The sequence below is a fragment of the Microtus pennsylvanicus genome, chromosome 14, assembly GCF_037038515.1.
Source record: "Microtus pennsylvanicus isolate mMicPen1 chromosome 14, mMicPen1.hap1, whole genome shotgun sequence".
NCBI lineage: Eukaryota > Metazoa > Chordata > Mammalia > Rodentia > Cricetidae > Microtus > Microtus pennsylvanicus.
The window spans coordinates 6,805,801-6,830,228 of NC_134592.1; the positions used below are offsets into that span (position 1 = coordinate 6,805,801).

Genomic DNA, 24,428 nt, shown 5'->3' on the forward strand with positions numbered 1-24,428 from the left:
AGTAGGGACAGTTTCCAAAGGTCCCTGGCTCTAATGCTACCTGCCCCACCTGACTAAAGCTTGCTTTATTTTCTCTTCCCTGAAACAAGAAGCTTGGTTCTCGGACCCCTGAGGACAACACTGTCCTCATTGGACTAGTCACCGAGCCACCAAATGAAGGGCAGAGCCCATCTGTTCAACAGTGGCAATGTCCCTGTCCCAGGGTGACAATTCCGGGACAAATGATCAGAGCACTGATGATGAGGGACCCGCACAGGTTTGGCAGGGCCTGTCAGTAACAGCACACAGGGTGACAACATGTGCTTCTTGCTGCTGGCAAACTTCTGGAGACACCGAGGCAGAGAAGGAAATAAGACAGTCTCACAGTTCCAGAGGCCTCAGCTCAGGCCCCTTGGCCCCACTGCCTTTGGGCTGCTGGAGAGGTACCATCTGTGGCGGCAGGAGCTTACTTGTGGCAGCCAAGAAGCAGAGAGAGAGAAAGGGGCTGAACTCCTCCTAGCCCCTTTGAGAGAATGCCCTTTGAGAACTATCTCCAACTAGGCTCCAACAGGTTCCCCCGCCTCCCCATAGTGCCAGCAGCTGGGACTAAGTCTTCAGCATCTGAGCCTTTGGGAGACATTCAATAGGAGAGTCCACACCAGTCCAGTCACCCACACACGTCTCCATGTTCTCTTTAACCCTGGTGATGGCTGCTGAGGGGTCACCTCACTGTAAAAGGATGCTATTACTCTGTGATCACCAGTCTTCCCATGAAGACGCAGCATCTGCCTGTGTCTGACGTTACTGTGTCAGGGCTTGGATCCGCGGCTCCCAGGACCACCACAGCAGCTAAAGATCACCCCAACCTGCAGTGCTCTAAGCGTTTCAGTGGAGCTTTATTCATGTTTTGACACTGTGTATTCTGAATCGGTATAAGTCAGGACACAGACAATAAACACACAGCATACCGACAAGAACAAGTCAGCTGGGGACGCAGCCAGCAAAGATGGGTCAAGTGTGAGACTTGTGCTCACACACGGCTTCCACAGCTTATAAATGGAGCCTGGATGCTGGGGTCAGGTCCAGGTTGGCTCCTAAGTGCTCGTCTTCTTTGGCTTCTGTCTCAGCTTGTTCCACATCTTCTCCAGGGCCACTTTCCCCATGAAGAATGTGATGGCAAAATTACGCTTGTACCAGTCTCTACAGAGAAAGAGAGGTGCTCCAGTCAACTCAGGGACAGCAGCTCCCTCTAACTCCCTTACCTCCACCCAAGCTGGCCACACACGCATTGAGCCAGTTTCCCTGTGTATGGAGGGCTCTAATCTTCTCTGGCCTGTACTAAAGCATTCATAAGATCCTCTCTGAATCCAGCAACATTCAAGACAGACACTGCAGAGAGATCAGTGTAACCATAGAACACAGTCCGGGAGGCTTCCTAGGGACCAGAGGGGTGTCCTGCCTTGGTCTAATTTGTAGAGCCCAGTGCTCCCCAGTAGGAAGTTAACTGGTCACAAGCTCTAAATCCCCTTTTCTTGGTGACAGGCCCCTCATCCTCATACAAACCGTGGTGGAATCTGTAAAGAAAAATGCTGCCTCCAGGTCACTTGATAGCCGCCTGCCCACTGGTGAAATCTGGAGAACCACCGGACAGGAGAAAGGCTCATCTCGGCCCTGGTGCAAGATCCTGGCAGCCAAAGACACCAGCACCAGGCATTCCAGGCCCCTGAGCTACTGAACCACTTCTCACTTCTGCTAGTGTTGGGTTTATTGAGCCCTTGGATATCAGTACAGAAGCCAAGCGAGGAAGCAGAGCCCCAGGGAGTGACAGCACAAGTCACACACAGTGCAAGTCCCCAGACTCCACCTACGTAGACAAGGCCGGGCTCCACTGACAGAAGTACCCTGAGTAAGGAAGAAGAGCTTGAGAGAGCAAGAGAGCACCCCGTCAGTCTCAGGCCACACGGATGTAGCTGATCTGACCCAGCTATGCAGGGGAGAAGCTAGCAAAGCCTCCTGAGAGCCACTGCACACAGGGCCTGTAGGGGCAGCCGGGCTCTGAGCACAGGCTCCTGTGAGTGACTGACTAGGTCAGGGCAATGCACAACAGACATGGACGCTGATGCTCCTCCAGCTGCCACTGCCACCCGTCTTCTCTCGAGGGCTTGCTACTCTGTCCACATCCAGTCCCTTCATGGCTACATTTTAAAGCCAATCTAAAGTTGTACCTTAACTTTTACCAGATATAACCAAAAGCTTAGATGATTATCTAAAAATCAGATTTATCAGGCTAAGCATGGTGGCCCCCACCTTTAATCTCAACTCTTGAAAAGAAGCAGAGGCAAGCAGACAGAGTTTGAGTCTAGCATGGTCTACATAGTGAGTGAGACCCTTTCTCAAAATATCAAACCAACCAACCAAACAATAGCAATAACAAAAAGAGTCAAACACGATGATGTCTGCCTACAACTCTAGTACTCCCAAGGTAGAGGCCTGGTTCACAAAGCAAGTTTCAAGCCTAAATATGAGACCTTGTCTCAAATTAAGTAAATAAATAAAACAGGAAAAAAAGTCACAACTCTGACGATGATAACAACCTCATAGATACAACCACCCCATCTTTAGACACTCTGTCCAAATATCTCAGGACTGAACACTGTGGAATGCCCAATATTGTGAACGGAGCCAGCATCTTCAGGCTGTCATTTCAAAGGTCTTCAGTGCCCCTCCCCAGTTACACATTCCTTTTGCCTAAGAACTGGTACTTGGATGAAGTCCAACCACACTAGGACCCCATCTCTCATGAAACTCCCTGCAGGCATGGACTATATACCCTCCTGCGGCATACTGGGTTGCCCCCTGCAGGGGGCGTGGACTATACACCCTCCTGCGGCACCCTGGGTTGCCCCCCACTGCATGGGGCACGGACTGTACATCCACACTGGGTTGCCCCCTGCAGGGGGCGTGGACTATACACCCTCCTGCGGCACACTGGGTTGCCCCCCACTGCATGGGGCACGGACTGTACATCCTCCTGCGGCACCTTGGGTTGCCCCCTGCAGGGGGCGTGGACTATACATCCTCCTGCGGCACACTGGGTTGCCCCCCACTGCAGGGGGCGTGGACTATACACCCTCCTGCGGCACACTGGGTTGCCCCCTGCAGGGGGCGTGGACTATACACCCTCCTGCGGCACCCTGGGTTGCCCCCTGCAGGAGGCGTGGACTATACACCCTCCTGCGGCACCCTGGGTTGCCCCCCACTGCAGGGGGCGTGGACTATACACCCTCCTGCGGCACCCTGGGTTGCCCCCTGCAGGGGGCGTGGACTATACACCCTCCTGCGGCACCCTGGGTTGCCCCCTGCAGGAGGCGTGGACATACGGGGCGCACGTGTGTCCTCCTGATTTGTCATCACTCCATCCTCACAGCTTTCTTCCCGTGATTTCAGCGGTCAGGGATGACAAGTGCCTAGATCTCTGTGTGCTACTAGGAAAAGAGTAACTCATCACCATCTCCGAATGTCCTTTTGTGTGGTTACCCTGACACTCTTTACATTTTCCACATGTAGCCTTACATGGCCAAAAGAGACCCATGAGCTTTTGTGAGTACTAGCATGTCCTTACTGGTCTCTGCATAGCTCTCCTGTGGCCTTTGACCTCTGCTGACCTCGTTTCCACACAGGCAACATGCTGACTGACCCCACACCTCCAGGGAAAGACTAGGGAAGTCTTCAGGATCTACTCACTGACCCACGGCCTGGGGCACCATGAGTGTCGTGCACGCAGGGAGGCTGACAAGTTTAACTAAAATGGCAAAAATAAGAAAATTATGCAACCACTGCCACTTTTGAAAACATCAAGCTTTAAGCTGAGGTCAGAGAATAACCAGATGGGGCTGTACTACGGAAACTGTGGGGAAGACGCAGACACTCACCGGTTGTAACTCATGTGCTTCTGGAAATTCTTACTCAGAAACTCCTTATAAAAGTCAGCCATTTCCTCTGCGTCCAACGCTGTTCTTTGGCCTGGAAGTAAATTACAATTTAACATAAGACTCGAAGAGAAGCTACCTGTGGTGGTGCACATTTATAAGTCCAGGTGTCAGAAGTTTGGGGGCAGCCTTGGTTATCGGAGATCCTCTCTCAAAATTCCAAACACCAGGGGCCTGTGACATGACTTAGTGGAAAAGGCACTTGCTGCCAAGTCTGAAGACCTAAGCTGGGTTCCTGGGACCCCAAAGGTAGGAGAAAATGGACCCCCATTAATTGTCCTCTAGCCTCACATGGATGCTACGGTACATGTACCCCCCCACACACACACAAAAAAAGTAGAAGTTTTTATTTAAAGATTCTATTTTACTTTTTAAGTTATGTACATATGTGTGTGCACTATAGGTCTGTGCACAGTGGGTAGGTAGAGTTCATGTACAGGCCTGTAGGTGTCTGATGCCCTGGGGTAGGGTCATAGGCAGCTGTGAGCCATGTGACATGGCTGCTGGGAACCAAACTGGGTCCTCTACTAGAACAGTAGAGCGTAACCACTGAGTCACTGCCCCAGTTACTACTTGCTATGTTTCTTTTATGTGTCTGGATGTTTGCCTGCACTGGACATTCACGCATCACTTGTATGCCTGGTGTCTACAGAGACCCCGGAAGTAGAGTTACAGCTGGTCGTAAGCCACCATGTGGGTGCTGGGATTGAGTCCAGGTCCTCCATGAGAGCAGCCAGTGCTCTTAACTGCTGAGTCATTTCTCCAGCCCAGCTTTTGTTGCTCTTGTTTTGTTTTTTAATGTTAAAAAGGGAAGACAGAAAAGAAAAAGCAAGACTGGGATTATGGTTCAGCTGGTAGAGTGCCTTGGGTCTGAGTCCCAGAGTCCCAGAAACCAGGGACGGAAGCAGAGGATCATAAAACCAAGGTCATTCTGGATCAAAAACAAAACAAAAAACAAAATGAAGGCCGAAGGCCATGTGGCAGTAGCACACATCATTAATCCCAGCACTCTCGATGCGCGAGGCAGAGGCAGGCAGATCTCTACGAGTTCAAGGCCAAGTCTGCAGAGCAAGTTCCAGGACAGGCTCCAAAGTTACTGAAAAACCCTGTATATTAAGGCCAACCAGTAGTGGTATACGCCTTTAATCCCAGCACTCAGCAGGAGACAGATGCAGGCAATGGTGTGTGTGCTGTGCATCTCTGCTGATGTGCAGGGCAAGAGTCAAGCCCCTGCAGGCTCGGCTGTGCTGCCCACTGCTAACCACACAGTACTTGATTCACATGTGCTTGTTCCTGCTGTCCCCTCACCTAAAGAACACCCACACACATACACCCACACAAACATGCACACATGTACACTGACAGGTGCCCACTCTACTCCCTAATTCCCTGCTAGCTTTCTCCGAGGGTCCACACATTAGAAGTGCAGTGTGAATCTATACCCACCTGCACACTGACCCTGCTCTGTTGGCTTGTCAGCTCCCAAGGGCAGCACTGAGGTTCTCCGCTCCACCCACCCCACCCAAGCAGCCAGCTGCATGCCTCTGGGAAAATGCTGCTACTCAAGTGAAGGGGGTATCTGCCACCTGCCAAATCAGGGACGCCAAAGGTTCCAGGGAAGGTGATGCATAAGCTGGTCTCAAAGGACCAGACTGGAGGACAGCAGGATGGAGAGAGCCCAGTGTAGAGATGCTTTCGGGGTGGCAGATCTTAGCTGATCCTTAGGAAGGATCCCTCGCCTCCAGCAGCATCTCTGGGCCTTTCATAGGGAGAGGGACTGTCAAAACAGAAAAGCTGTTCCCCTGGCAACAGCAGCACAAGCTGTTCCATTGGAGGGGCAGGTTCTCCCATTGTCCACGTAGACGTGAACTGTGTCCTCCCTTCACCTATTTCCTTGTCTCGGGCAAACCATCACCCCAGCACAGCCTCACAGAGGCTTCTCTGAGGCTTGGCAGTAGTTGGAGAGCGGAGAGGGGACTCTAGGTTGGCTTGTCATTGCTGCACTCAGTGGAGGGTAGAGACAGGCAGAGCTGTCCACACCTGATGCTTCCCCAGGGGCTCAGACAGGGTCACCTTATCCCAACACCTCGGTCAATGACCAGACAGCAGGAACCCCATCAATGCTTGCCAAGTCATCCTTGCTCTACCCCTGCCATCTCTGCCTCTTGTTATTGAACATAAAACAAACCGGAGCAGGAAAAAGGGTAAAGAGAGGGCTGGGGCACAGAAAGGGAAGAAGAGGAAGGGAGCAATATTGGAGGATGGAGAGGGAAAACTCAATTCATTACATCACTACTGAAAACGTGTGGGTGTCTCATCTCACAAGTGCCATCTGACAAAGTGGATCTGTCTCCATGGCTCCCTCTTTTCTGGATGCACAAACACTTGCGCAGTCAAAGAACGGGAGGTGGCGGGGGGGGGGGGGGCTCTTTCCAGATTGCTTCCTGTTCTTGATGTCAGTCGGTGAATTTCCCACGGTAGCAGAACTTGCAGACCAGCCAGGCAGCAGGTGGCCAGTCACTCCACCTAGTCTGCAATCACCCAGCATCCAGACATCCCCACTTTGCAACTAAAGAAAGCCTAAAAGGAAGACTTGCTGGACGCACTGCCCCACAAAGACTTCTTAGAGATAGTTCATGGCTACTGCTTGCTTTCTTCTTTGTATGTCATAATGGGTACAGCAGGTAGATCCTTCTAGAAAAGGCTAGGGACTTCAGACTGTCACCAGCCACCAGACTTGCTGCTTGAGACACACTGTTGGTTTACAGCGAGCAGCTTCCTGTCCGCACACTGGTCACATGTCCGTAGGTATCTTACGAAGGCTTCCTCTTCACACACTGGTCATGTGTCCATAGGTATCTTAGGAAGGCCCGTGTCATCCTGGCTACAAACACCACCCATCTGCCATTTATGGTAAACTGTGTGTGTTTCCTGGACACTGACAACATTGTTTGGCCCCTCTGGGCCGCTTCTATCCCGTTCCCATGGCAGCAGCTAGGCTCATTCAATACAAACCCATCTCTGTCTGCTGAGCCAAGGCCCAGCAGGGCTGGAAGCTGGCCTGGGGGTTACCATCACTGGACAGAGGAATAAACAAGGGGGCAGAAGGCCAGAGTACACCAAGCTAGAGAAGGGCAAGACTGCAGGAGAGGAATTTTAGGATGGAGTCCTAGGGTGGCTTTGCCCCCACTGCCTAAGTACAGCCCATGGCCGGGGCCCTGCTCCCCACACCCAGGTCCTCAACACCCACTGAGCCTGCTCAGCCAGCGCCTGCTGCTAGTCCCCCCACAGGCACCCCAGCCATTCAGACACTTGCAGTCCTGTGCTGCTGATGTCTGGGCCTGGAATGCCTCCTGTGCCCTAAGATGCAGATGGTATAAACTTTAGGATGTGGAGATGAACAGGAGGCCCCCAGGTCACTGCATGGGTGCTTTCAAAGGGGACTCTGGAATTTAGGTCCCATCCATATACAAAATTGGGGGGGGGGCTGGAGAGATGGCTCAGCAGTTGAGAACACTTGCTGCTCTTCCAGAGATCTTGAGTTCAATTCCAAGCAACCACATGTCACAACCATCTGTAATAAGATCTAGTGCCCTCTTCTTGCCTGCAGGGATACATGCAGGCAGAACGCTGTTTACATAATAAATAAATATTTAAAAACTGGGTTTTTTTCTTAACATATACAATTTATTTTTATGTCCTTGGTGTTTGCCTGCATGTCTGTCTGTGTGAGGGTGTCAGAACCCCTAGAACTGGAGTCACAGACAGTTGCAAGCTGTCATGTAGGTGCTGGGAATCGAACCCAGGTTCAATCTCTGGAAGAGGAGCCAGTGCTCTTAACCACTGAACCATGATTCTGTTGTTCTTCATCCCCTGGTGCTGGAGAATTCTGTGTTCTGTCAATCATGTTCTAAATAAATGCTGATTGGCCGATAGCCAGGCAGGAAATATAGGCGGGAAAACCAGACAGGAAGTAGAGGTGGGGAATAAGAACAGGATTATTCTATGAAGGAGGAAGCCCATGCCCCTCAGTTCTGCCCAGATCACCGAAGAAGCAGGATGTGACCTGAAAAAGGTACTGAGCCATGTGGCTAACATAGATAAGAATAATGGGTTAATATAAGTTACAAGACTTAATGAGAAGCCTGAGCTAATGGGCCAATCAGTTTATCGTTAATATAGAATCTCTGTGTGATCTTCTTTGGGGCTAAACGGCTGCGGGAACTGGGCAGAACAGAAACCCTGACAAGAAGGCCCTTAAGTTACAAGCCCCATGATTTTTTTTTGTTGTTGTTGTTCGTTTTTCAAAACTAGGTTTCACTGTGCAGCCCTGGCTGTCCTAAACTCACAGAGATCCGCCTGCCTCTGCCTCCCGAGTGCTGAGGTTAGAGGCGTGCGCCACCATCGTCTGACTCAGCTTGACTTTCTACCACTAGAAATGCCAGATTTAACTCAGAAGTCTATCAGTAACTGATACCTAATAATTAAAAAAAAATATTTGGAATGTATATTCTAAGAGGAATAAATCTAAATTTTTCTTTTACATCAAAAGCAATTTGTTTTTCCAATATAACTTACTAGACAAATGTCCTTTGACTTCGGCTCCAGGGAACCTCTAAAGAGCCCCATATGGTAAGCATTTCTCAGCACGTGTGTGTTCTGGACAACTGAGCCATCTTACCTACTGTGCACCCCTCCTCCATGTCAACTGGTCGCTGTGTAGCCGATAGAACAAGATGTTTCTGAGCATGTACACATTATAGAGCAGCTGCATCTACTAGCTGACGGGAAACTCCCCAGAGCTGTCATTGTGGTGAAGAACTCGCCATCCATGCTCAGCAGTTTCCAGTAACACCTTATTAACCATGCTGCTCCCACCCAACTGGGATTATCCATCTTCCACATGCTTTTCTGAATACTGCCAGAGCGGTGACTCTGCACTGTCCCTCTCCAGACAGTCTGTCCTTTTTCATTGCCAAATTAATTATAAATGTTACTTAAGGCCAGTCTTTCAGTACATAGCAGAGTCACTAATAAGACTGTCATGTTCAGAGAAGTCAAAACAACTCTATCAGAAAAATGGCCAGTCTCTAATGCAAGACCACAGCTGATCTGGTGGAGCACGGATACCCCTTTACAACATATGTGTGAGAATGTGTGCGTTTCTCTCTCTGTCACACACACACATGCAGCCAGCAGAGGTTGAACTGAGAACTGCTGATCAGCGAGGCCTTTGGGTCTGACAGCCACGGGCAGACTCTCGCTCCTATCTCACTCTATGGTTGCAGGCTGGGTACTCACCCAGTTAAGCCTCAGACTCATCACACAGCATTTGGTCTTTGGGGCTGATACTTAAAAGGGACTCAGCAGAGTGCCTGGCACTCAGTCAGGACCAAACTGACCCCACCGTTCATTCCCACACTCACTGTTAGGGTGCAGCACCCCTTCCTGTTGCTGATCTGGTAAGACACTGGTTGTCTGCACAGAGAATAGAGGGGGACTAGCATCCAGACTGCTACCCCTTGGTCTTTCTCTGAGGAAACAGAGAATGATCAGTAGAGAGTGATGGTACTTCTAACGCAATGACAGATCCAGCTTTGGAGGTTAACGGTTCAGGACTGCCCATGAGAATATTTTGACAGCAGGCATCTGCTTAACAAACAGCTGGAATTTTAGTAAGGCCTGACCTCAACACTAAGAGAAAATGGCCACGGCTATTTTGAGCAAAAGAAATGGCCATCCAGGTAGTGGGGAAGACGGGACTGAAAGGCTATCATGAATTCAAGGCCAGTCCCAGCTACATATTTTTTGGAACTTTAAGTCTCAAAAAAATCAAAAACCAAACAAACAAAAAGGAAACATGCAAACCCAGAAGCCTGTGGTCTGTTTCCCCGCCCCAGGAATGTGAGGCAGGGAGCTGCTCTGTGGCCAGAGTCCAGAAGCCTATGGTGAGGACTGGACGTGATGGCCACACCTTTAATCCAGCACGTCAGATCTCTGAGTACAAGGCTAGCCAGGGCTACATAGCGAGACAGTCTCAACAACAACAAAAGCCCAAATACCAGGTACGCATTTTGGGTAGAACAGTCTAGCTATGGTGCAAAGAATTCATTTAAAGCAGGGTTTGACAAAGGACATTCAGAGGTCAATTCTATTTTTTGTAAATTAACCCAAACTTTCTGTGTAAGCTTCACAGCGGGCTGAACAGTGCCGACAGATACCCAGGCAGCCAGCCTCTGACTTAAAGATGGGGCCAGGTAAGGTAGTGCACACCTTTAATCCAGCTCAGGAGGCAGACACAGGAAGACCTCTGTGAGGTAAAGGCCACCCTGGTCTACAGAGCAAGTTCCAGGACAGCCTTCATAGTAAGACCCTGCCTCAAAAAATAAAACAAAACAAAACAGAGAAGCTACAGTGGCTAGAGAAGTAACAGGGGCCTGAACTTTAACAATGGTTACAAGACAGGAAAGCAGAAGTGATGGAAACACATAGTTGAGTTGCCAACAGACAGCTCTCTGTTTTCTGGCTTGAGAACTGACTCAGGAATCCAGGAGACCTGGGAAGGCGGGAGAGTTGGGAGATTACAGAGGCCTCATGACCTTAGCTTGAAGTCACTCATCAGAAGGACAAAAGGCTGCACAGTCCAATGCCCGAGTGCTTACCTACAATGCTCAGGGCCCTGGATTCTATTCCCAGGGAAAGCAAAGGAAAAAGGAATACCTAAACTCTGAGAGGTTGTGACTTCATCTAAAGGAGGAAGAGAGAAGAGGGAGCCTGCAGCTTGTAGGAACCATGACGGTACACACACACACAGGAAAAGAGGTCTCCACAGGTGAGTGAGACAGCAAGGGAAGGACAGAGGCTGTGTGCCCCTCCACTTCCTTCCTTAAACAGCCTGTCTTTTGACATTAACACAGAACAATCAGCTAGGCGATGGTGGTACACGCCTTTAATCCCAGCACTCGGGAGGCAGAGGCAGGCGGATCTCTGTGAGTTCGAGACCAGCCTGGTCTACAGAGCTAGTTCCAGGACAGGCTCCAAAGCCACAGAGAAACCCTGTCTCGAAGAAAAAAAAAAAAAAACACAGAACAATCATACGAACCTGACTTGGTTCGCAGGCCTGAGCCTTTAGCTTGAAGTCTTGAATAAATGAATTCTTCTTTTTCCTGAAAGACAACAATCAGAACCCTCTTAGCAGGTATTAAGTACAGGTCTATACTCCCCAAACTTGGGGAGTGGAGACAGGAGGATTGGGTGGTTAAGGCCATCCTCAGCTACAAGTATGAGCCCACCATGCCTACATGAGACCATCTTGAAAAATCAAAACTAAAAAAAAAATTAAAACAAACAACTCTCTTCTTAGCAGGAGTGGTGGTGCACGCCTGTAATCCAGCCACTCAGGAGGCCTAGGCACCCTGGGCAACTTTAACATGACTGCATCTCAAGGTAAAAATTAACACGGGATGGAATTGTAGCTCACTAGTAAAGCATCTGCCCAGTACAAGGCCCTAGGTTTAATCCCCAGTACCAAAAACAAAAGGAGAAAGAATGGTCTTCTCTAGCTTCTTCCTCTCTCGGCTAAGAGCACAGTGCAGAGAAATTTAGAGGTTTCCTGAGAAACATCACACCTCAAAGCCTGCTTTTTAAAAAGATTATCTTAAACGCTAGGCGGTGGTGGTACACGCCCTTAATCCCAGCACTCGGGAGGCAGAGGCAGGTGGATCTCTGTGAGTTCGAGGCCACCCTGGTCTACAACAGCTAGTTCCAGGACAGGTTCCAAAGCTACAGAAGAGAAACCCTGTCTTATCTTATGTGTGCCTCTGTACAGCATGTACAGTGACTGAGGAGGCCAGAAGAGGGCGCTGGATCCCCTGAAACACCTCTCCAGAGGCCACCAGAGCTTGTTTTAAACCATCTCAGTCTGGTTAAAGTTTCATGCTAGGGCCGGGCTGTGGTAGCGAATGCTTTTAATCCCAGAACTCAGGAAGCAGAGGCAGGTGGATCTCAGTGAGTTCGAGGCAGCCTGATTTACAGAACAAGTTCCAGGACAGGCTCCAAAGCTACAGAGAGAAACCCTGTTTGAAAAACAAAAACAACATCAAAACAAAATAAAAGTGTTGAGCTTGGTATAGGAAACTTTTCACATAACCTAGGATGAATTCAAACTTGCCAAGTGGTAGAGACTGGCCTTGTATTCCCGATCCAGAATGCTGGGATAACAGCTTGAAAAAGGATTCAAAAACAAGATAGTCAATGGATTTGGGAAGTTGTATCCACAGAATACAACAGAGACTTCGTTTATATTTTCTTTTCCAATAGGATATTTACACTCACTTCTCATGCGGCTTATGAGTAAGTCAGTAAGAATCTGGGTGGCGGCGGCGCACGCTTTTAATCAGCACTTAGGAAGCAGAAGCAGGGGATCTCCGTGAGTTCGAGGACAGCCTGGTCTACAGAGTGTGTTCCAAGACAGCCAGGCCTACAAGATGAAACCCTGTCTTGAAAACAAAAGAACAAAAAAACTTGAACTCTCATAACCTATGACAATTATTTCTCATAAACAGGAACACCACTGAGGACAGGAACTAGTCGTGGCCCCCTGCTCCTTTTCTTCCTAGAAAGCCTCAAACTCTGTGACCTATAACTGACCAAAGCGTCTTCCACACAGTTACACCGTGGCTTAGAACAATCTTTGATATCCTAAAGACTTTTATGTTATTTATTTTGAGACAAGGTCTCACTATGTATCTCAGGCTAGTCTGGAGCTCACTAAGACGACCAGGCTGCTAGAGATCCCTCTGCCTTTGACTCCCAAGTGCTGAGATTAAAGGAATGCAGCACAACACCTGGCTGCTAAAGACACTATTCTATAGATTCACATAAACCCCAACAGAATAGCAACAACGTAAACCCTGAAGATTTGGCGCCCCCAAGTGGCTGAATGTACTGTGCTTCACTGACCTGAATCCCACCCTTACCTTATTAAAGGTCAAATTCTGGTTCGCCCAGAACTGCTGATTCCATTCTTGTGTTTCTTGTCTCAATTCTCTAAGCCTTTGTTCCAAGGGGGACTCGTTTTCAGGAATATGAAAATGTATCGGACGAAGGTTTGAGTGTTTATCTGGAGGTCCTATCCAATCATGGCAAGACTGTCTTGGAGGGCAGAATCTTGAGACCTTTAATGAAAGACACAGGATTAACATGCAAATGAGCCAGTCCCCAGTGTTATAAATTTAACAACCTGCATTTATTCAATGCCCCCATCAGTTTATTCTGCGAAAGACTACAATGTATCCAATACCTTTCCAAACAAAGAGCTATAGTATGAATTTTGTTTTTTCTCCCTCTGGTTTCTTCAGACAGAATCTAACTATGTGGCCTAAGCTAGATTCACAATCCTTTTGCCTCAGCATCCCAAGTGCTGGTATTACAGGCAAACACTACCACACCTGGCTTAATTTAACATTATACTGTTCACCAAATGATGCTAAAGCAGTTCTACATCCTGAGAGAAGGCCAGGCCTTGTCGGCAGGCCTTTTACTCCAGCTAGGAAGCTGAAGCACAATCACAGCTGGAAGTCAGCCTGGACAATTTAGTACACCCTGCCTCAAAGTGCCAAGTGCAAAGAAAAGGGCCGAGAACGTGGCTGCTGGTAAGAGTGTCTTCCTAGCACTCCGGGGGCTCTTGGTTCCATTCCGTGTGTGTGTGTGTGTGTGTGTGTGTGTGTGTGTGTGTGTGTGTGTGTGTGTGTACACACTTTGGACTTCTGAAGATGCTACTAAGGCCGGGTGGTGGTGGTCCACACCTTTAATCCCAGCACTCAGGAGGCAGAAGCACAAAGATCTCTGAGTTTGAGGCCAGCCTGATCTACAGAGTGAGTTCCACAAAGAAACCCTGTCTCAAAAATAAAAAAAGAAAAGAAAAAGAAAAAAAATGTTTTAAGGCTGGGTGTGGGGCATACACCCTTAAACGCTCAGGAGGCAGAGGCAGAGATATGTGAATCTGAACTACAGAGTGAATTCCAGATTATTCAGGGCTGCATAGTGAGACCTTGTCAGAAAACCAAAAGGCAGCTGGAGAGATGGCTCGGTGACTAAAAGTACTTCTGCTCTTTCAGATGACCCAGAAAGCTCATGCTGTGGTTCCCAATCAGCTGTAACTCCAGCTCCAAGGGAACCAGACACCTCTTCAGGCCTCAGCAGACAAGCACAGATGTCACATAAACTTATTCACTAAAAGGTTTTCTGCCACTGTCTCCTCTGCCCCAAATTAGTTTCTCCGCTGGTGTAGTGAGCCAGATCAAGAACTGAAGAAGCACAACAGGTATATTGAGTAAGGCAACTCCTGGGTGGGTGCTCTCGTCCCAGAGATCGAGGCCAGAGGAGTATTGTCCCCAAAGTATAGGGAGATTTTACAGGCCGTAGGCGAGGGGTGATTACGTGTCCCCCACAAGCTCGGTTTCTGCTCAAGTATGGTCCAAAGCTGAGCATTTAGAGGGGGGCTTGAGTGGCTGGCAACTTCAGGGAAGGAAGCTGCAGTAGCCACCAAGAATACAGAACTGGGCTTTTTCCTGCCTTCCCTTTGTTCAAAGACTCTTGAGTGGGTGGGGTTTAGATAGAGAGAGAGAGAGAGAGAGAGAGAGAGAGAGAGAGAGAGAGAGAGAGAGAGAGAGAGGAGAAATGGGACTTTCCAGACTGTGCAGGGGGATTCAGAGGCTACAACTGGACATTCACATACAATAAACATAAATAAAAAAAATCCTTTGAAATATTTTTTTTAAAAACCAGTGTTTTAATTATATGCTTCCTGTTAATTCTGATTTATATGTTTGTCATAATATCAATCATCTTTTATTTATTTTATGGGCATCTTTGTTTTACCTGCATGTATATCTGTGTGATGGTGTTCGATCCCTTGGAACTGGAGTTACAGAGAGTTGTGAGTCACTACGTGGGTGCTAGGAATTGAACCCGGGTCCTCTGGAAGAGCAGCCAGTGATCTTAACCACTGAGCCTTCTCTCCAGCCCAATAGCAGTCATCTTTTTTTTTTTTTTTTTTTTTTTTGGTTTTTCGAGGCAGGGTTTCTATGTGGTTTTGGAGCCTGTCCTGGAACTAGCTCTTGTAGACCAGGCTGGTCTCGAACTCACAGAGATCCGCCTGCCTCTGCCTCCCAAGTGCTGGGATTAAAGGCGTGCGCCACCACCGCCCGGCAGCAGTCATCTTAAAACAGACTCTTCCTGCAAGTCAGGAAAGATGAAGAAACAGCTCATTTTGCAGTGCTTCACATACGCTGGGCAAGCACTCTGCCACAAGGAGCTGCATCTCAGCATCTCCAGTCCTCTAAAGCTTCTCCTATTTGCTACTTTTTGTTGTTTTTGTTTTGTTTTGTTTTTCTCTGTATAACAGCCCTAGCTGAACTGAAACTAGCCCTTGTAGACCAGGCTGGCTGCCTCTGTGTCCCAAGTACTAGGATTAAAGGCTGGCTCAGCTACGTATTTTTAACAGAAAAAAAAAGTGATCTGGGCACTGGGCATAGTGCCCATGTCTGTGACCCCAGCCCTTGGGAGGCTGAGGTAGAAGCCTACTTATCCCTCTAGGTAAACACATTACCACAGGAACTAGTTTGTCCACACTGCCCCACCCTTGACATTCTGCACCTCTGCCCATGCTGCTCTAGACGGCAGCCAAAGCAATGTCTCCTAAATGCTTTCTTTGGAAACTGTGAAGTAAGGCTAGAGATGGCCCAGTGGTTGACAGCACTTAGTGCTCCTACACAGAACCCAAGTTCGATTCCTACTGTCCCAGCTCCAGATGGATCCGATACCTCTTGCCACTGTGAGTACCTGCACTGTTGTATATATGCCCACACACAACACCTAATCCAAAATAGAAACATTTTCATTTTGAAGTTTATTTTTATGTATATGGTGTTTTTCAGTATGTATGCCTAGTACCTGGGGAATCCAGAAGAGAATGTCAGATCCTCTGGAAATGAAGTTATAGACAGTTGTGAGCAGCTATGTAGGCCCTGAGAATTGAATCTGGGTCCTCTGTAAGAGCAACCAGTGCTCTTAACCACTGAACCACCTCGCTAACCATAATAAATATTTTTCTTTATTAATTGTTTTTATGGTACTGGTATCCATAGGTACTTGACCCTAGCCACTCAAGACACGCACTTTCATTGCGCCACAGTCCCAGGCTCCAATGGCTTCCTTTGTACACGTGTGTATACCTGTTAGTGTGTCTGTGTACAGGTGGAGGAGCCATCTCCCCATCCCAGGCCGAACTTATATCGACCACTCACCACATACAGTAGCTTTAGATGAGGTGGCATCAACGCATTCAGATGTTCTAAGCAATCAGAAGTCTGCCAGGTGTCTTCCTCGATTACTTTCCATACCTGATTACTTGAAACGGAACTACTCACTGAACCTGAAACTCACCAAATGTGCTAACCTGGCTGCCCAGCCAACAAGCGTCATGGATCTGCCTGTCTCCACGGCTCCACCCACCACCAGGATCATAGACATGTGGGTTTTCACATCTTCCTGCTGGTACGGCACATCTCTCTAGCATTCCAAAGGCTTACTCCCCCTCCCCTTTCTTTTTTCGAGACAGGGTTTCTCTGTAGCTTTGGAGCCTGTCCTGGAACTTGCTCTGGTAGACCAGGCTGGCCTCAAACACACAGAAATCTGCCCGGCTCCCCTTTCTTCATGTTTGTGTGTGTATATATGGGTGCACTGTGCATGCAGAGGCCCAAGGGTGGCACTGGGTGTCTTCCCTTACTGCTCTCACCTTGTACACTGAAGCGGGGTCCCTCACTGAACTTGAAGCTCGGCTTCAGCTATTCTCGAGAGCCAGCTTCTTACTCCAGGGATTGTTCTGCTTCCCACATGCTGGGATTACACACAAGCAGTCATACTCATTCAGATTTACATGGAGTCCAGGATCAGACTCTGATCCTCAGACTTCTGCAGCGAGCACTCCACCACTGAGCCATCTCCTCAAGCCAGACTTAACTTAGACCACTCCACCACACATGGCAGTTTGGGGTGAGCAGAACAAAACAGCATGTTCAGATGTCCTAAGTGAGATCCCAAGGCACTAGCTCTGAGCATCTCTGGGTCTACCCACAAAGGCTCAAAAGCTGGGATTGCAGGCAAGTAGACAGGTCCAGGGTCTTGAGTTCAAGCGTCTCAGGAAGCTGAAGATGTAGGCAGGTCAGCGCTAGCAGGAGCAGTAGAAAGCTAAGCTTGGCCAGGGGAGACAGGGAAGGCAAGGGACTGGTGAAGCGCTAACCCGGCCACTGCTGCTGAAGACTGCTGGACGCTTCAGGAACCTAGTACAGCCCATACCCTAGAGCCCATGCTGCCCTTCTACTATCGGTGCAAGGGTTTCATTTTGCACTTCCTGCTTACAGCTTCAAACCCTTACTAGGAGCATTTTCACAAGCTAGAAACATGTTCTTTTCTTCTCACAGACTCTGTCCACATCAGAAAATGTGGAAAAGCCACCCCATGTGCACCTTTAACCCAGTACTCAGGAGGTTAGAGGCAAGAATTATTCCAGGCCAGCCCAATCTACACAGCTAGTTTCCAAGCCAGCTAAGGAACTACAGTGAGACACTGTCTCAAAAATAAAGGGCCCCAGCCAGCACTCTTCTCCTGTCGTGCACAGCACAGTAAGCCTACAGAGAGGCCAGCAGGGCAGTGGCTTCTCCAGACAGATCTACTGGAGTCAGATCACCCACTTCCACAGTTGAACCTGTGTAAGAAAAGTTCCAGGCATCCAGTTTTGCACAACACCTTGAGAGATTTTTATCTTTGACTATGATGGGTTAACTCCTCTGCTTTTGCTACATGAAAATACTTGTGTCTCTGTTCACCATGCAGGAGCTATTAGCAAAGAAAGCAAGAAGCTTGGAGGAGGTAAAAAACCCTTTTGTAAAAGCAGTCTCCCTTTGTAGAGTGAATAATTACTGTAATTTAAGTTCTTACAGTGTAAGAACATAATGCCTAGCTTCCTGAAACATGGACAGGAGGGCTGTGCGTGGGAGGGGAGGCTCCTCCTGGGCCACATACTCTGCAGGGAGTCAGACAAAAATCCAACATTTGCAAGAGGCAGCCAGCCTAACAGTTCTGCCCTCTGTTTCCTACTCCTCCTCCCACAGCCCAAAGCCACAGTGGGAGATGGGACAACAGAGAGTGTCCACTTTTGCCAGAGGCTTCCTGCTTTACAAGGCTCCTCTGAGAGCTCAAAGCCTTCAGTGGATCTAGGATCCCCAGTCCCCTACTACATGAAGAAAGGTGCTACATGAAACCAGCGAATGCCTTAATCCCAACACTCAAGAGGCAGAAGCAGGTGGATCTCTGTGAGTTCGAGGTCAGCCTCAAACACGTGCGAAGCCCTGCCTACAGTCACCTGTGTGCTAAGTACTCTGTGCCTCTGGTACCTGAGGGACCCACACAGGAAACACCAGCCATTACAGACACATGGCTCCACTGATGTTCCAGCAACACAATACAAGGGCATGGATTTCAGAACTGCAGATGCAGAGGTGACTTCATCAAGAGCCCCCCCCCCCCCCCCCCGTCTGCGTCCATGTGCAGTACCTCAGGCTGTCCTTTGTTACTCCAAAAAATATCAAAATGGCCTGTCCTTTGAAAACCCAGGCCAAAGGTCTGGAATGTTCTCCTGGTTGCAGAAAAGTTTAAACCATAATAAACAAACTCCATAATAAGAAAAGGCAGGCTGCTTTGTTTTTGGTTTTTGTTTCCTTTTTTTTTTTTTTGGTTTTGTTTTGTTTTTTTGAGACAGGGTTTTTCTGTGGCTTTGGAGCCTGTTCTGAAACTAGTTCTTGTAGACCGGGCTGGCCTCAAACTCAGAGATCCACCTGCCTCACCACTGTCCACATTTTATGAAGTTAAAAGTGACTTTTTTTTCTTGAAAAAGGATGTTATGTAACCTCAGAATTCTATGTAGCTGAGGCTAGCTTTGAACTGTTTCTCCCACTTCAGCTTCCCAAGAGATAGGATTATGGGCATGATCCACTATGCCTGGCTGACTAACAGTTTGTTTGTTTTTTTTTTTTTTGGTTTTTCTTTTTTCTTTTTTTTTTTTAAACTTTTATTTATTTATTTATTAAGGATTTCTGCCTCCCCCCCCTCATCCGCCTCCCATTTCCCTCCCCCTCCCCCGATCAAGTCACCCTCCCTCATCTGCTCGAAGAGCAATCTGGGTTCCCTGACCTGTGGGAAGCCCAAGGACCGCCCACCTCTATCCAGGTCTCCAAAGGTGAGCATCCAAACTGCCTAGGCTCCCCCAAAGCCAGTACGTGCAGTAGGATCAAAAACCCACTGCGATTGTTCCTGAGTTCACAGTGTTCCTCATTGTCCTCTATGTTCAGCTAGTCCGGATTTATCCCATGCTTTTTCAGACCCAAGCCAGCTGGCCTTGGTGAGTTCCCGATAGAACATCCCCATTGTCTCAGTGTGTGGGTGCACCCCTCGCGGTCCTGAGGTCCTTGCTCGTGCTCCGTCTCCTTCTGCTCCTGATTTGGACCTTGAGATTTCTGTCCCGTGCTCCCCTGTCTCTGTCTCCTTTCATCACCTGATGAAGGTTAATATTCATGAGGATGACTATGTGTTTGTCTTTGGGTTCACCTTCTTACTTAGCTTCTCTAGGAACATGCATTATAAGCTCATTGTCCTTTATTTATGGCTAGAAACCAAATATGAGTGAGTACATCCCATTTTTTTGGTTTTACGAGACAGGGTTTCTCTGTAGTTTTGGAGCCTGTCCTGGAACTAGCTCTTGTAGACCAGGCTGGCCTCGAACTCACAGAGATCCGCCTGCCTCTGCCTCCCAAGTGCTGGGATTAAAGGCGTGCGCCACCACCGCCCGGCTGACTAACAGTTTTGAGGAATGCCACAGCAGTAATGGTATATCATGTCAGGAGGCCATGGTTCAAGTAGTGACAACAGGCCTGTTCGTGTACAACTATTCATTTTTTTTTCTTGTGTAAATCATGTAATAGTGTAAATGTCCTATACGTCATTAAACGTTTATCCTTGGATTAGAGAGACGGTTATTAAGAGTAATTAGCTGCTCCTTCAGAAGACCCAAATTCAATTCCCAGCACCGATATGGGGGCTGTGATAGTCTGAATGTAATTGGCCCCCATAATCTCATAGGGTGTAGCACTATTAGGAGGTGAGACTTTGTTGGAATAAATATGGTCTTGTTGGAAGAAGTGTGTAACTATGGAGGCAGGCTTTGAGGTACATTGTTGCAGGAGGCTGTTTATTCATTCCTGCTGCCCTGACCTAAATAATCACATAGAAACTATATTATTTGCAATAGCTTAATCATATTTCTAGCTAGTTCTTACATCTTAAAATCAATCCATTTCTATTAATCTGTGCATCAACACAAGGTCATGGTTTACTGGCAAGGGTCCACCATCTGTCTCCTCAGGTGGCTACATGGTATCTCACTGACTCCGCCTACTCTCTCTCTGTATCTTTTCCAGCCTGGCTATATTCTGTTAAGCCACTGGCCAAAGGAGCTTCCTTATTAACCAATGGTATATAGAGGGGAATCCCACAACACCTCCCTTTTCTGCTGAAATAAAAAGGAAGGTTTTAACCTTAGCATAGTAAAATTACATATAACAAAACAGGTATCAAGCAAGAATTACAGTTACATATTTATATCTACTTTATCTTTTATTGTAACTAAGGAAAACTAAACTATCTATTCTTCAACTCCATCAAAGACGGCAGAAGGACACAATATTACCTAAGTTAACAGGAAGTGCATTGTAAGCAACTTCCAAAACTCTAGAATTGACAGAGACATCTCGCTGCCTGGACAGTCATCCAAAGTTCTTCTGTACCGTTGGGGCATCCACCTTCAGCCTATAGACCCATGGTATCCAGGAGACTTTTCTACGAAGCAGGAAATTTCAAAGACACGTTCCGCCTATATTGGCAGTTTGTCAGTCACTTTCTTCTGTGTCCTGTAGAATGTCCGGAAGACTCTTTCATGAAGCAGGAACCCTGAAGGACTGTCTCACCTTCAGGAAAGTTCAGCAGTTATTTTTCTGTGGGTTCCACTTGTCCAGTTCATACAGTACAACATCAAGTAGTCCAGGCAAGAACAGATCCTTGCCCAAAGGGCTAGAAAACTCCATAAGGAGCCACTTCAATGCCCATCTTCCTCTTGAAGTAGACTGGTGCTCCCAGGAGCAAATGTGTCTCATTGTCATAAAAGTTTTTAAAACATTTTAAATGCCATATTCTGAAGGTCTCTGAAAGATTTGAAGAATACCTATCTTACTGAAATATATGTGTATCTAGAAAACCTAACTAACATGACTACAAGCTTGAGTATTACATTTCTTAATTACATATTACATTTTTTAAATAGGCTGCACAAACACAGTACCTTAAACAAGAGCAGAAATAAATATACATAACGAAATTGATCTTTCACGGGGTTTCTTTGTAGCTTTTTGGAGCCTGTCCTGGAACTAGCTCTTGTAGAACAGGCTGGCCTCGAACTCTCAGAGATCTGCCTGCCTCTGCCTCCGGAGTGCTGGGATTAAAGGCGTGTGCCACCACTGCCCGGCTAACAAAATTGATCTTAAATTTGTATCAGTAAACCAAGATCCATATCTATGCAAAGTATTGATCTCTATATCAGTGTATGTGTATATATGCATATGTATATATATATATATATTCTCAAGCCATGCCTAGTATGAGTTCACTTCCTGTTGCCTGCACAAAATGTAGAACTCTCAGCTATCTCTCGAGCACCAAATCTGCCTGCTCACCACCATGTCCCACCATGATGATAATAGACAATCTCTGAACTGTAAGCCACCCTATTAAATGTTTTCCTCTGTAAGACTTGCTGTGGTCATGGTGTCTCTTCACAGCAACAGAGACCCTAACTAAGATAGGGGCTGACTGTCATCTATAACTCCAGTTCCAGAGGATTCAACACACTACTCTAGCCTCTACAGACTACATGCACAGACATAGACACAAGTAAAACACCTAGACACATAAAATTACCTCCTAGCAGGGCATGGTGATGTACACCTTTATTACCAGCACTCAGGAGGAAGAGGTAGGTGGCTCTCTTGAGTTTGGGACTAGCCTGGTCTACATAATAAGTTCCAGGACAGCTGGGGCTACACAGAGAAACCCTGTCTCAACAACCAACAACAACCAAAAAAAAAAAACAACAACAACAAAAATCACCCTTAAAAATAACCGGGGCTGCTGCTGTGGCTCAGTCCTTAACACTGCAACACCTCCTGATGGACACCATAATCACAGTACTGGTAAGATGGAGACAGAGATGAGGAGGTCAAGGTCATCCTCAGCTACACAGCAAGTCTGAGGTCAACCTGGGATACACAAGACTGAACACACACAAAGACAAAACTAAAAACCAACTAGTAAAAAGAGATCGGAAATGAAGTTATACACGGGTCCCAAATGTGGGTCTCCTTAAAGCAAGACAGCTAAAGAAAAATATGCAGAATAAGCTAGTACAGAATTTACTTAATTGAAGAAAAGGTTTGCAATGTTCCTTTTTAAAATGTCACTTATTTATTTATTTGTTTTTGATTTTTCAAGACAGGGTCTCCTTGTGTAGATCTTGCTCTATGGAGCAGGCTGGCCTCAACCTCTGCCATATGCCTGCCTCTGCCTCCCCAGTGCCCGGATTAAAGTCACACCACCATGCCCAGCCACAATGTTACTTCTTAGACTTGCTATTTACAGTGTCTTTGCAAGGCAACCTCCATCTTACTAGCACTCAATAGTTCAGGAAACAAGAAATGTAGTAAGACATAAACTGCCCTTAGGCAAAACTGTTTTCTTTTGTGCCACCTAATATTTATCATAATGGGACATTTCGATCCTAAAAAAGCACAGCACGGGCAGTGTAGAACCGGCAAGTTCTGGCTCATAGTCAGCTCCCCTAGCTGGTCATGCCCACGGCTGCCTTCCAAAGGGCGAGCAGCACAGGCTTACCCTGAGGACCCAGACCCTGAGGAATATTAACTTTTTGTTTGTTTTGTTTTGTTTGAGACAGGTCTCACTCTATGGAGACCAGCCTGCCTTGTGAGTTAAAGGGATTCAGTCCCCACACCCCCAGCAAGACTTTTTTTTTTTTTTTTTTTGGTTTTTCGAGACAGGGTTTCTCTGTGGTTTTGGAGCCTGTCCTGGAACTAGCTCTGTAGACCAGGCTGGTCTCGAACTCACAAAGATCCACCCGCCTCTGCCTCCCCAGTGCTGGGATTAAAGGCGTGCGCCACCACCACCCGGCTCCCAGCAAGACTCTTCAAAGACTTCTCCTTGCTGATCTTTTTTCCAGCATTAGTTCACCAGATAGGCTAGGGAAGGTCAGGCAAGATGGCTCAGAGGGTAAAGCATTTCATGTGAGGGCCTGAGTTCCACTCCGGAACCTACCATGGAAGGAGCGACAGGTCTCCAGAAACCAGTCTGCTCAACTCCAGAGCAGGCCTATCACCCGCAATCCAAAAACAAAGTAAATGCTCTTGGCTTAGTTACATTTTCCCTTCCGAAGCATGTTCTGACACCTGCTTTATTTTTTCTGCCCAAGGACTAAAGTTCTGCTTTCTAGAGATAGAAGTGAAGGATTGCTTGATTCTTGTGCCAGAGAACTGAGCCAGCCGCCGGGAGCCTAGGCAACAAATCTAAACTGTAGACTAGACAGAACTTCAAAGCCGCAGTTATGATAAAAGTGTGCTAAGAAACACAGCGTAACAGAAATGAAAATTCACACAGCAGGCACATTTTGAAATTTTTAATTATCTCCTTTTACCCCTGTTCTCCCTTAATTATTGCTTAAACAAAGCTCTCCAGATTCTGTCATTAGCATGATAGCAAATGAAGCATTAGTAGCCATGTGCCCTGTTTAATGTTTTATCTGAAGCTTTAGTCAACATTTTCATCCGACTGATAGACTCAAGAAGTAGGCCTCTTTTAAAACATCCACTCCCAAAGAAGTGCAAATGATTACAAAGAAAAAAAACCGGGGAATGAGAAAATACACACTTCAAGAGTCGAGTAAATACAAGCAGTAATTAACTTCGGGAATAAGCAAGGTTCGCACTCTCCGTAGCGGGTCCGCTACAAGGATTAGCCCGCGGGGTAGACGCAGACGTCGCGGGGGATGCTCAGGCCTCCCTCCCTGCCAGCGTCCCCGAGCGTCCCGCTTACCCGGCTGGACGCAGCATCCCCGCGCTCCGTCCCGCGTTCACGGGCCAGCCGACCAACGCCGCCGGAGAAAGAACGGCAGAGATGCAGGCGAATCGCTTCGCTTCCGGGCCGCAAGGCCGCCATAGGCCCAGCGCACTAGATTGAGCGACGCACGTCAGAATCGCGACAGTGGAAAGGTAGGCTTTACGGCAG

General features: G+C 47.7%; 1 protein-coding gene across 1 annotated transcript; it reads right to left on the reverse strand.

Annotated features, from left to right (window-relative positions):
• Positions 1-854: 854 nt before the first annotated feature.
• Positions 855-24,369, reverse strand: Coa8 (cytochrome c oxidase assembly factor 8). Its single transcript, XM_075948645.1, has 5 exons — positions 24,237-24,369; positions 12,947-13,144; positions 11,071-11,134; positions 3,912-4,002; positions 855-1,179 (listed from the first exon to the last, which is right to left on the reverse strand). Exons 1-5 carry the CDS (start codon positions 24,357-24,359, stop codon positions 1,074-1,076), a joined length of 582 nt encoding a protein of 193 aa, XP_075804760.1. The 5' UTR covers positions 24,360-24,369; the 3' UTR covers positions 855-1,073.
• Positions 24,370-24,428: the final 59 nt, after the last annotated feature.

Coding starts and splice junctions, on each gene's coding strand:
- Coa8 (XM_075948645.1), bottom strand. CDS start 24,359: ATGGCGGCCTTGCGGCCCGGAAGCGAAGCGATTCGCCTGCATCTCTGC. Junction 4,003..11,070: donor AGGCCTGCGAACCAAGTCAG/GTTCGTATGATT, acceptor ATTTACTTCCAG/GCCAAAGAACAGCGTTGGAC. Junction 1,180..3,911: donor AAGCACATGAGTTACAACCG/GTGAGTGTCTGC, acceptor CTTTCTCTGTAG/AGACTGGTACAAGCGTAATT.